The sequence below is a fragment of the Struthio camelus genome, chromosome 3, assembly GCF_040807025.1.
Source record: "Struthio camelus isolate bStrCam1 chromosome 3, bStrCam1.hap1, whole genome shotgun sequence".
NCBI lineage: Eukaryota > Metazoa > Chordata > Aves > Struthioniformes > Struthionidae > Struthio > Struthio camelus.
Genome location: NC_090944.1, coordinates 90,217,273 through 90,230,614, shown reverse-complemented (window position 1 = coordinate 90,230,614; position 13,342 = coordinate 90,217,273). Strand labels below are relative to the sequence as shown.

At 39.5% G+C, this 13,342-nt stretch overlaps 1 protein-coding gene across 5 annotated transcripts in view; it reads right to left on the bottom strand.

Moving 5' to 3' along the window:
• The window catches only part of PCNX2 (pecanex 2), a 171,814-nt gene that overhangs the window by 31,276 nt on the left and 127,196 nt on the right, over nucleotides 1-13,342 (bottom strand). For all 5 annotated transcript variants that reach the window (XM_068939009.1, XM_068939011.1, XM_068939012.1 and 2 more), the window contains one exon: nucleotides 11,602-11,817. In XM_068939009.1, the coding sequence (XP_068795110.1) occupies nucleotides 11,602-11,817 (216 nt within the window). The remainder of the gene's footprint in view (nucleotides 1-11,601; nucleotides 11,818-13,342) is intronic.

Here is a 13,342-nt window from a genome sequence, read left to right as displayed (position 1 = left end):
AAATTAGATGTGCCAACTGATCCATGTGCAGTAGCAAATAAGGAGCTGTACATTATTTATTTACTATCATCTATAAAAGCCAAAAGGGCCCAATCTCATGTTCTAGGCATCCTGTTCTGAGCTGAGCTACACTACAGACCACAGCTTCTGCCTTAATAAAGACGCACCAGGAAGCAACGCTAAAGATTTTCTCTCCATTGGGCGTTTTAAGCAAATTGCTTCAAATCCCAGTCTGCTTCTTCAAATAACATACAGGATGCAAACAAAGAATTTACAGTGTGTCAGATCACTTACAAAATCTGGGTTTCAGCAAGGTATCTTAGAAAGCACCTTCCAAAAATAACATCTAACTGGTTCTTCTCTTCCCCAGCGGAATTAAAGCTACTCCAGATCAAACATTTCCAGTGAATAGCAATAGTGGTAGTACGTCATCAGGACAGAACAGCTTTCTAATTAGCCCGCTACACAGGCTCCGGATCAAAATACAGTAAATCTTTCTGAAAAAGAAATGTTAACTTGAAAAGAAGTTATGAGGCAGATTAAATATTTCTGCTGCGCACACTCTGTATTTCTGGCATGCACTATGCACACTAGATGATCAACCTAAGCCTTTGTGGATTTGCAGTCTATGAATGTCGTGTCAAAACCATTTAGGGCCCCACAAATCACAACCAGAGGTGGACACCCATGCGCTCCCCACACAGCTCTCAAAGTACACAGATCGCACACGCTTGATGCATGGATCCTTTCAAAATTCGCTCTCCATGGACTGTTGCAAAACTTATTCTCCACTGAAGTTCTGCAAATACCTTCTTTCAAGGCCATTTACTATGAGGTAAACTGCACCTATGTCTTGTATGGACCTTCTGCCAAAGGGTAAGTCTCATCCCATGAGAGAGCTGACTCAGTCGGTTTCCAAATGGTCTCAACAGGAGAGGAAGCTGCCAGACACCGCACTGTCCCTTTTGGCGAGCACTGGACACGCCTAGCAAATGCCTTAGCTGGCATTAGCCGATGCTTGCAGTGGAACAGCGCTGATCTGAAAGCAAAGCTGCATTATTTACCAGCAGGCTCTTATCTGCTTTTTATACGCCCCTCAATAGCAACACCACCCTTGCCAGTGGCTTACTCATAAACTAATTTGTGTTTGCATCCCCAATACCACTTGCTTGTCATTTTAGGGGAAGGTGTGACATGGGGAATTAATTCTACCTATCAGGAAACATGCTTAAGAGCACATTCTGTGTTTTCACAGTCAAAACAATAGCAAGAACACCACAGGATTTAAAACACCTTTGAGTTCCTCTCTCTGAGGATCTGATTGCTATACATTACATAAATAAAAGTAATCAACATCTATAAAAGCCCCTGCCAGGCCCAACAGACCTGTTCATTTGTGTCAGTGTAAATGAGAAAAGAAGTTGGCTATGATGCTTGCCATCCAAACAGTAGATTGGGAAAGAACATAACAGCAATAACAGCAGGCCCATTCCCCTGAAATCTGCCAGCATCCCAGAAGGGAATTTGGAACAAGAGAGCATCCAGAAGGCCTTTCTTTGGAGTGTCAGGACAGTCTCTATGTCCTAGATTAACTATCCCAGTCAATCACAACTGTATGGTCAACTTAACAGCACTGTAATGACAAACTGAGGCCCCTTCGTTCTTATTGATGGAAGTAGCACCCGGAATATTCCCCTTCCCATGTTAAGGAAAGCCTTCCAAAACACAACAAAATATTTCAAAGTACTGGCTATCAATTTCTCTTTCATCTCTGTACACCTTCTAAAATGTATCCAGCAAGAAAGAAACATAAAAGGAAGAAGAATAAAAGAATCTGAAGGAAATATTTGAGAAAAAAATGGGATTGCAACCCTGAGGCGGAGGAAAAAGATCAACTGCTTCTACTGTTCTCTTTTTAGTTTTCTGTAATCAAAAACTTACCCTGTGTACCCACTGACAGACTGATTTCTGCTCCTTCTTGGACAGCAGAGGTACACAATATAACAAATTATTAAATGTTCTCAAGTAAGCTAAATATATTTCCATTCCAGACTCCCACAAAATACAAAGCATGACCTATCAAGCTGACATATTCACTAGGACTGAACATGAACTGGACTGCTTCTGCTTCATATTTCACAGATTTCTACATGAATTAACACTTGCTGCTCAACAGCAAAAATGCAGCAACTGCTCTGGGTCAGTGGAAGCTTTTCTGAAGTCAAGTCAAAAGACATTGTACTCAAAGTGAAGTAGGGAAAGGCATATTCCCTTGTACACAGCTTATATGCAGCTGGATATTGAAAAGAGTAAAATAACTACTGCATGCTGCTGCTATTACTATTGCTGTCATGCTTATTTTTTGAAAGGTTAAAGATCTCACAGTACTAAACTGAATTTAAGAGAAGATAAATCTTCATTCCAGGTGCTAAATTTAGCATTGCCAAACATTTGTAAGTGCAGCACTGTCCTTTTTGATGAAAAATACAAGCCTAATACACAGCTGCCACTTATGCCTTTACAGCTAACAGAATTACAGATGGAGTTTGCTCAATTTACATATCCTTATTCTTATATCCATTTTTAATTTTGTACCGATGTATCACATTTCATTCCTATGCAATACTGGCCATGTTTCTATGCACTCTGTATTATCTATATTAACTAATATTTGTATTATTATGTGTGTAATTATTATTTTTTTAAGACTTGTATTTTGTAAAATATAGCTCGTAAAGAGGCTGGCAAGACAAGTAATAAGTGTATTCAAGAGATCCTTGGAGAGAGGCCCAGGGAAACTGTCACCGTATGCATAACAAACAGGCGATGAAGCCAGAACAACTATTTGCACTCTCACCTAATTCAACGGGCAAACATTTCTCCCAATTAAGGCTAAAATTGTACTACAGTTAACACCATCAATATTGAACTTGGGGAGTTAGAGCCATTCTAACTGGGACCAGATTATTACAAAAGCTCTGGGAACAAAGAAAGGAGCTAACGTGGTCATTTTGCAAATTTATTCCAAGGAATGAAATCAGGTCTGTGCTCTGTCAACATCTGGCAAACATGTGTCTGCTTAAAAAAAAGCTGTTTGATGGACTCAGGTACTATCACCTTGGGGATTTGGTGTCTTGGCTGCTTGCAGATCCTCTGTGGTGCCTCTGCTTAGGTTCAAGGCACCAATGATCTGAGCAATGGCCAGTGTTCTGACAAAATACTAAATCCCTATTTCGTACCCTCAGTCCTATCTCATCTGCTGATTAGTATTTCCAAATGACATCTAATAAGAGGACTCAAGTCTGCAAAGACAAAACGCGGGTTTGATGCTCATGGAAAAGGTTACCTCCCTCCCATTTCTTGCACTCTTGCACTCCAGTTCTAGAAACAGTGCCAGTAATTTGCTCCCGTCTTTAACTGAACCTTACTTCAGGTCATAATGCACTGGCTGGACTTGAACATCACAACTTGTCATGTTATTCAGAAATTTCATCTTAAGAATTCCTTCATCAATCCTCTTTTTGGTCCGTTACTCTAGACACTGATACTGCAAGGACTAGAAACATTTGCTCAGTTTTATGAATTACGCTGAAAGGGACAAGTCACAGTGAATGAAGTTAAGCATTTGCGTACATTTTTTTACAGAATGGTGATCCAACATATATGTTGCAAGCTGATGATTAAAATGTCAATTTTTATATTGCTTCTCCAGAAATTATCAAGTTTAAGCAGTTCTAAGAGAATTATTCATAAAAAACAAGGAGCAGTGGAGCAGAAAATGCACTTCAGTTATGCAATATAATTAAGTATGGTGCCATTAAATATTAAAAATCAGGAAAATGTTTTCACTGGTAATTAGTGATTTCAAAATCTGAAGGAAAACATTATTTTTACATTTCTTCCTGCAGTAGAAAGAAAATAAGCTTTCCTATTTCATTCAGCATTAGTCATTCACTGTGACCCTTGCTAGTACAGATGAGACCGATTCATTTGCAAGATATCTGACACTGGATGGTTGTCAAACACCTATCAATGCAAAACTTGTGCCAGCTCAACAAAGCAAGGTCAGTTTGTGGAAGCTCAGGAGAAAACCAGTGTGAGAGCTAGGAACTCTCTGTTTTCCTGACACATCAGGATTTGAAGACTCGCTTGTACTCTGCCATAATGATCTGACCTAAATGGAAATCAGAAAATTGAAACCTAAGACTGCAATCTCACTTCAAGAGGACACCTACCTTAATGATCCCTCAGCCTTCTAAAATTAATGGCTGCAATCAAAGTATACTTTTGAATTCAATTTTGCAAACTCAGTGAGTGGCAGGAAAAACATTCTTTGGTTCTCAAGGGCCAGACATAAAATTCTGTGACACAACAACATACTTCCAGAGCAGTTTCAATTTCCATAAAATACTTGAGCTTAACAACACACAGAGAACAGAGATAAATTATTATCAGCCATAAATTATTATGGCTGAAGGTAGTGATAGTTTGAGTACTAAGGACTGCTGACATATAAGCACCTAGGATGTGTATGTACCTAGAAATGGCTCACAGTATCATGTGCTAACCACATACACACACAGACATTAAGAAGAGCATAAACCACCCTCTCACATTGGGCACTTCAAGCTCTAAACTACATGACCCCCACAATCGGCTTTGGTCTATGGGGTTTAACTATGTATAAGTCTGCAAGATGGCTCTGAATGTGGAGACTTGGAGCCGTGAAGATGGAGTGAAGCCGAAGATACCTCCTTTTATAAACTACGCACAAGTCTCTTCACAAAAGGCTCCTCAAAAATGCCTGCTTGTTCACCATTTGTTTGATAAACATGAATATTTTATAAATAAATGTGTTATACTCGGAAAATGACTGACTCTGCTCCATCAAGTTCTGCTGCAAATATGAGTATTCCCAAATTCAGACCGATAAAGCTCCTCCTCACCTGACCTCTTTCTTTTTTGCTCAGCATAGCAGACTAATAAGCAGCAAGTTATCAACGAGAGGAAGCACAAACTAGAGCATAATTATAGAGACTGAAAGACCATCCTCTCCTGAAAAAAGCAGCATATATAGTTCTAAAAACAAAGGAAAACATCACTTCAAAAAGAAAAAAAAAAAGAAAAAAAAAAAGGAGTGAACTGAGCTCCCGGACCGAAGCTGATGAGTCTCAGAACTGGACGCATTCTGGAAAACAACTACCGTTTTGGATCCTTCCTGCTCTTTTCCTTCTTGAGTTGGGATTAAGAACAGTAATTTACAGGCTATGATAGTTGCAAGTTGTCTCAAAGAAAAATCACAGGACTTGCAAAAAAAAAAAACCCCAAACCAATACTGACTCCTCAAACATCAAAGCTAGTAGTTATAGAAGTGTGGTTTGGTTTTTGACTGCTTTGGGAGCTTTCATGCCTGAAAAATAGTCTGTTTTTTCTAACGAGGTCAATTGGTCTTACAACAGGCACTACCTCTTCCCAAAAATCTTTCCTGTTTTTTGTCCGCAGAGACACATTATGGAACCCAAGGTGAAAGCAAACATTCTCTAAGGACCTTGGTTGTTAAACTGTCAGCTAACAAATCCATGAGAACCTCACATGTCACTTCTCTTGAGATGCAATGTAAAAATGCAGCATGGCTTTGGACATAGGCATTTTCTCAATAAAAAAGTTGCAGTGCATCTAACATTTTTCTTCCTTCCAGAAGTCTTCTACAGTACACCCATATTTACATATAAAATTGTGTAATGGAGGAAATGGGAAAAAAATATAACAAATATTTATTCCAACCTGTGTTACAGAAACGAAAATACTCTATTTGAAATGCACAGATGGCTTCCATTGCTGGAACATTTCTGTACACCTAAAAGATTTCCCACATTCAACCTAAAGTAACTTCTTCCCTGTTTTATGCCACTTTCTAACTAAATCATCCTGATTCAGTCAAAAAAATCCCTCTGCAAACTTTCTGTTCATGCTTCTCTAATGTTTTTGAACGTCATGTCTCTCAGGCTTTGTTCTTTCCCATTCAAACAACGTACATGCAGTTCTTTTAACGTTCTCTCAAGAGATGTGTTAAAAAATGGCTGATTTTCTCTGAACTCCTTTTAATTTGTCATTACCTTTTTGACAGTTTGGTGCATATACAGAACACATTCAACTGTGGTCTCAGAAATGACATGAAGACGGGCACTTTTATTCTCCAACAGCGTGAAGCGATGCTTACAAGTAAAAAGTGAAAGTTTCAACCACTTTTTTTAAAAAAGTGAACGATTCTTGCTAGTGCTATAGAGCCTTCAGACACAAAAATCAAACACCAATAAGCATTTCTTACAATGGTAATGTACTCGCTATTGTAATAAAACTATACAATGTACACACACTGCAGAAATAAGTAACCGTTCTTATTTCTTAGACGTCATTACTGCTCCTGGAGCGTATACTTCAAACTGGCTGTGTTCATACACCATTTTGCATGGGAAATAAACTAGCTAACACAGAGAAAGCCCCATGGGCAATCTCATCACAGCTGCCTTCCACTATGTACAATTGCATCTGTGTCTGCTCTGTGCTTCTTTCCTTGATTCATCTAATGAAGTTCCAAGTGAAGCATGAATATTGCACGTGCAACATTCAGTAACAAAAATCACAGCAGAGATTTAGACACTAATTATATGATTGAAGAACATCGGGAGTGAGTTAGAAAACTGCACCTCAAGATATCGGCATCATCATCCATAAATGATTTCCGCACATGCTATGCCTAACTGGATATTCTCCAAAAGGCATTTTGTTGAGGCACAGACTGAAATATTTCAAGTCTTCCTTGCTCGACACGAAACTCACAGGACCTACATATTTTGACATTCTTCCTGCTCTTGCCCTGACTGTGGGTCTTCCTCTCTCTTCCCTTCAAATTAAATGATACGTGATGTATTTCTTCTGGCACACTGCTTCTAGGCCATGTTTACCACTGTGGCTTAACACAGACAATATAGACAGTTCAGTTCCCACAGGGTTTGATTCCCCCACACCAGTATGCAGCTACCTCAAAGTTATCATCTAGCCAGAGCTCACCACTGCGCTCTTCTTGCTGCCAGTGGTGGGGAGACAGCATCGCCAGGTGCTGCTGTTCTGCACACACAGATGAATGACGTGGCGGAGGCACGTCCCTTCTCTGTCCATAGAAATGGAGAGTGAAGAGCTCATTCAGACAAGATGCTTAATTTGTACAGGGCTAAAAGGAGATGAGAGGAATCCCTGCTTTGCTTATCCACTTCCAGTTTGTGTGATGTATTCTTTCCCTGACCGCAAAGATCTTTTTCAGTTAAAAGCTGGGCCAAATGCATCTACTAACTACAGTTAGAAAGGAATCTGGATCAAAGCCATTTATAATGTCAACTGTTAATTAGGCTGGATTGCAAATAGGGGAAGCAGTATCTCCTCCCCTCTAGTAAACTTGAATTCAGAAGACTGGAAGACTCTATGACCTTTTCTTCGGGCAGCATTTTCGCAGTATTACCAGCGCAGCTTTTCAGCGACAACAGTCACAAACATTCACAGCAAAATCCAGAGCTTCACAATGCAAATATTGCTTCTGCTTTACTCATAAACAGAAAGCCAGTCACAGATACAGAGAGCACTGTTACAATTCACTCATTTCCCAAACAAATGCAGACTTCCTATTTAAAGAACTGCATATTTTTTAGGGCCCTCTATTAAAATTGCATGTTTGAAATTGAAGTCAAGTAGCCAAAGCTCAGAAATTACAGATTCCGAGTTCCTCCTCCAGCTTTTTTTTCCTTTGTGGGAAACTGTGCTATGCAATGAATTAAATCAGAATGTCATGTGAAAAAGCAGTGTATGACCAGATAACTAAAAATATGAATGTAAGACAGATGCACAGATCAGAGGAAATGAGATTTCATGTGGAATTTCAAACCTAGTGTTCATTAACAACTGCCACTTGACTTTGCAAACTACAAGGTGTTCTTCCAGTTCAGGTTTCACACATACTCTTCCCACTTCTGCAGAAAAAATCCTACTGCATGCAACTGTAACCCCACACGGACCACTTGCAAGACCTGAAACGGGGAAGAACCTGCTTAGTCGGCAGCTGCCGATGGTTCTTGGTGCTGCACTAGGGCAGCCTGGTCTAATTTCCTGCCCCAGCCCCTCTGTCTGCAGTTCATGACACTTTTGTCATAGCCCGTGTCAGGCAGACGGCATCTTATCTTGCTTGTCTCTGGTTCCCCTCTTGGCTCCTCTGTTCCTCCTACCCTGCCCTTAAACAGGCTTGCAATTTCTGTGGTTTCTCTGGTACTTATTCCGCATGGTGCAGTGGAGTTTACTCATACATGTCATGTCGAATGCTACACATTAGAGCTGTTCTTTCTTGGAGTATGTTGCGTTATTCAATCCTATACGGCTTTTGTGTTACAGGTCAAACAAGGTAATCCAAATATTCATACACTCCTAGTTTCTTTTCCTAACACATCTCCTGCACCTGAAACAACACTCTGAAAGCTGGAGAAACCTTCATGAACACATCATGTCCATGAGGATGCAAACTAATTATACATTTTGTCCTGTTCCTGGAATAGCATCATTCACTGGGTACAGAGAGAAAAGCAGGGGGAGGCCATTTCTCCCCCTTTACATCATTTTCCCTTCTAGTACCGGGGAGTCTCCTCCCCCTTGCGGTACTCTAAGGATTAGAAGGAATAAGGAACTGGTTATCGTGCTGAAGACGAGATAATCCAGGTGAGATTCCCATTCCCATTTTTCCCATTCCCCTCCAGAAACGTGTCTGTTCCTTCCTGGTTGCTGCTGCTTTGTTAATTGTGTGGATCCAGGTCTTCTGAACTCCCAGGTAGAGCATGGCTTCGGTAGAATGCCAACCTCTTCCCGAGGGATGACAGAAAATGGTGAAGGGGATGCTCATGATCAAAAAAACTCAGCTGGCTGTAAATGGCAATTCATGAGACACACAAGGGGCTGCGGGGCTCAGGCCCTGTTGATTTTAACGACCTTCTGCAGACAGCTGACAGGTTGGATCTACTTACAAAGAGAGTCAACTACAGTACTAACTCCAGGTAGTGTTAGGCAATTGGCACGGAAAGGTTAATCTCCAGCCCCCATTTGGTTAAATAAACTGCAATTTTATAGAATATAGAGGTGCCTTGACAGGTGACACACTATAAGTTTTGAGCTTTGCTCTCAGATTCAAATATTAAATGGCACCCATCAGGTAATGGAAAACCCTGGCTCAGTGCCAAACTGCGTTTTCCCAAACCACTGTGCAACAAACTATCCACTTTCTTACTAGACAACCTTCAGCTCATTAAGTCTACCTGTTAGGCCCAGATCTTTTTATTTAACTAGGATAAGGCTTAAGCATCTTCTCCTATTTTTCACCTGCATTTCCTAGATTTACTTTTTCTGAGCTGCCTGGGGATGGTGATGATGGAGAGGGACCCAGCAGTAAGTGACAAGTGCAAGTGACAATTTAAGCATGAAAATGAGATTTTTTTCTTTCATTTGTTCCAAATTCTGCAACTAACTATTGTAACAGAAAAGGATGACTAGCAAAGATAATGTTACGAAATTATAACTGGACATAATGGAAACGTACATGGCCCTGCTTATTCAAAATCCTAACAAAAGTAAATACAATGTCAACATTTTCTAAAATTTGTCACTGTTTTAACACACACAAATCTCTCCTGTAAGTCACTTTTATTTCTAGATTTCCAGAAATGAATAAACCATTTTTTGACTTCACAAACTTTTCATAAAGAATCAGAACTGTGAGCTGCCTAAGAGGCACGTTTCAAAAATGAAAGGCTGACTAGAATGGTTTGAAAAAAAGAGCAGTTATCAGCAGGATTTATCAGCCTGTGAAGTCAGTGGTACTGTCACTAAGATTTGAAGCGCCACAGTATTTAATCATTCTTGAACAACAACATAAATCTGCATTTGTCTGCCCTGTGTATGAAAACAAGAGCAGCAAGTGCCAAATCTACACCCAGTTTTCCTCCTTATGGCTTCTATGAGGTACTTAACCTCAGTATCGGTCTCTAACATAGGAGCACCACTGCTTACCTTGAGGGTACAAGAGGAGAAGATAATACTTGCACACATGTCTTTGAAGCTGAAAAAAGCCACAGAGCCACACATATGTCATCATCTTCACAAACAAATTATGGGGCAGATAAACAAACGTTTTCTCTCCTTTACTTCTTCCAGTTGCTTTTTCTTACAATTCGGCTCTGTACTGAATAGGTACCTCATCAGGTACCACAATATCTAGAGCTTTCAGATATTTACTCTGTTTTCTACATAACGTTCCTTAAGATACAGGCATGTTATCTTCATCCCCACCACAGAGAAAGGGAACTGAGCAACAAGCATTCACAATAACCTGTTTTGAACCTACAGAAAGTCTGTCACAGAGTCAAGACTTGAGGCCACACACATTTTTTCCAAGCCTAAACTTCCCACACCTAAGTGCATTCAAAGGGCTGGCCTGTCTCCTATTTCCTCATAATCAGCCTTGCTGAAAAGTTGCCTTGATCGTACATTCCCATGCATACTGCCCATTACATGCTCAGCCCTCCAGCTTGGGAAGCTGTTCTAGGATTTCAAAGCTCCAAGCATTTGCAATTGCAAAGTGGTATCTCTGAAAGGCTGCAAACCCAACACAGCAACAACCACAGCTAGCTGGTATGTGTAGTACAAAGAGAATTTAGAAGCTCTTTATAAAGCTTTGAGGTTTTACTTCCATTTTTCTTTCTATCTTACAACAATATACGAAAGCACAGAAGTGAGATACTACGAGCAACTGGTCTCCCAAATGCCAAAATACCCAGGAAGGCGATGCAAACATCTTTCCCTAAAGAGGAGGGTCCTGTCAGAGGAACATGTTGAACAGATCCCTTCTACTAGGAGTCGGCACTTCCTAAATAAAAGAAATATGAAGCCAGGAATCAGGTCTCCACTTGTTTCTCCCTTACAGTAACTGAAGCAGGGTGCTGCACCATTGCAAGACATAAGGTACTCCTTAGCTAGTAGCCTAGTGTCTGCACTTAAACACGTGTGAGGTCTTTTAAAGTGTTCCTTTTCTGTGATGGAGACCATCTCACCACTGGCATCTTCCATAATCCAACCCATAACATTTTCAGTGGACTATCTCATGATATTTCGTGCCTCTTCAAAGGTAAGTTTTTGGAGGTTGAACAATTTTAAGAGGAACTTCAGTCTTTAAGTTATGGAAGGAAAAAAAATACCTGAAAACATGACCAAGTGTAATCTAAAAGACCTGTGAACCAAGAAAATAACTCAATATGCTTTCTTTCTGTAAGTCTTACAATACTTCAGAACGTGACTCCTAATTTCTAAACACTTGAGTTTCACAGCGCTGTCATTCAATTACTGATACAAAGAAATATAGAGCCCTTAGACAAACAAACAGATATATATAAAGAAAGAGAGAGAAAAAGGTCCTTAAACTCTATGCCCTACTATAGAGTTGCGATAGGCTAAGGAAGCCAGACAATATGTATTTGTTTTTTCACTGTTTAAATCATCAGGGATGTAGATCCTTACCTCGAAATTCCAGCCCTCTGAGCTGAAAGGTGACAAGGCCATTTCCAATTTCGATCAAGTGCACAAAGGCATTTAAATAATCCGATGTCAGAATAAAACAGTCTCCTGTGTTGTAGTTTCCCCAGCGGCCCAGTATCAAATCTCCACAAAGAGACTCCTGCAGAGATCTTGTCAAATGCTCATAAAAAATGGAGTTGAGATTATTGTCATCATTTCCTACAACCAGAGCAGCATATTTGTGAAAAATAAAATTTAAAATAAACTAAGCCATTCTGAATAGAATCCTATGTTCTTTTTTATTCCTGCATAAAACCTCTTCCTCTAGCTGGATGGTATCTTCTTGAAGATACACTATATAAAATGCAATGCCTAGGCAGACTAGAAGTCTTCTACAGAATCAGACTTGAGAATTTTCTTTAATATGAACAATATTGTAAACAGAACACTAGATTGGTGAAAAAACGTATTTCAGATTGAACGACATCACCTCCTTCATGTTTTACAATAGCAAGTTTCTTTGGCTCTACTGAAAGACTCTGCTATCCTAAGTTAACATCCACTTCTTATTAATTGTAAGAAACCATAAATCATGAATAACTCAGTACATAAGCTTAGAATTGCATATTCTTCCTGATATTTTCACTAAGTAAAGGATTTGGTCACACAGCTTCACGTAGAGCTGTTCCTTTGACTCTTCCAGGAACGTTTCCAAATTTTTGACCATGAAGCGCCTGATGGGTACTTAAGACGAGGAGATACATTTTAAAAGAATGCACTTAGTGTATTGAGAAAGAACGAAACAAGGGCCATTCACCACTAGAATTGCTACCACTCTCTTTAAAAACTAGTTTCAGCTGTCCAGATACACACTGCTTGGACCAGTTGTCTGGGTGATACAATATCACATAACAGTATAAGAATTTCATAAAGGTCTATGGCATTTAATGGGATCAAAATTAGCACTTTATGATGATCAGTGAAAGAAAATAAATCCTTCACAAAATGTAAACACAGCACCACATAATCCAACAGGATGTTGGTGTGGTTGTACTATTTTATATAATTTATATGCTGAATGTGAGAATTATATTTATTTTCTATAACGCATCAGCGGTTTATTTTTAATACTTTTTAAATGTGGATGCACAAATAAATATACACCTACAAACTAACATTTTGGAGATGCGTATGTGTATGTGAGAGTGTATATGGCTACAGATATACAGGTACATATGCATATTTAGGTATGTGCATATTTGGGAGCCCACCTAATATGGAGAAAAAAAGAGAGGATGAAAGGCTAGAGCTTCCCCCACAAATCACTCCAGCATACAAGAAGATGGGTATACATTTTACCGTACAGCCCCTTATCACTGTGGCCATTACACATCCAGCCCTGGTATGTACATTTATGCAGGTGTATACAAACATACAGACACACTCAGCTATATACTTTCTGGGGTATGTTTAGCGAAAATTTAAATTAGTCATAAAAGCAAGCTTTTAAGCACACATGCACAAAAGGAATGCTTTGCTTGAGCAATGGATTTTAAAACATAATGAAATAACTATTAGCATACATAATAATGCTAAAGGTTATTGCTATTCCAATATATAATGGACTTGAGAAATGTCCTAACTCCCTGCCTTGAAACGATAAATAATGAAAGAGAATTATATATGCCTTGAACTGCTAATACCTCTCTTGTCATCTTGGACACCCTGGATTATACTCATTTCT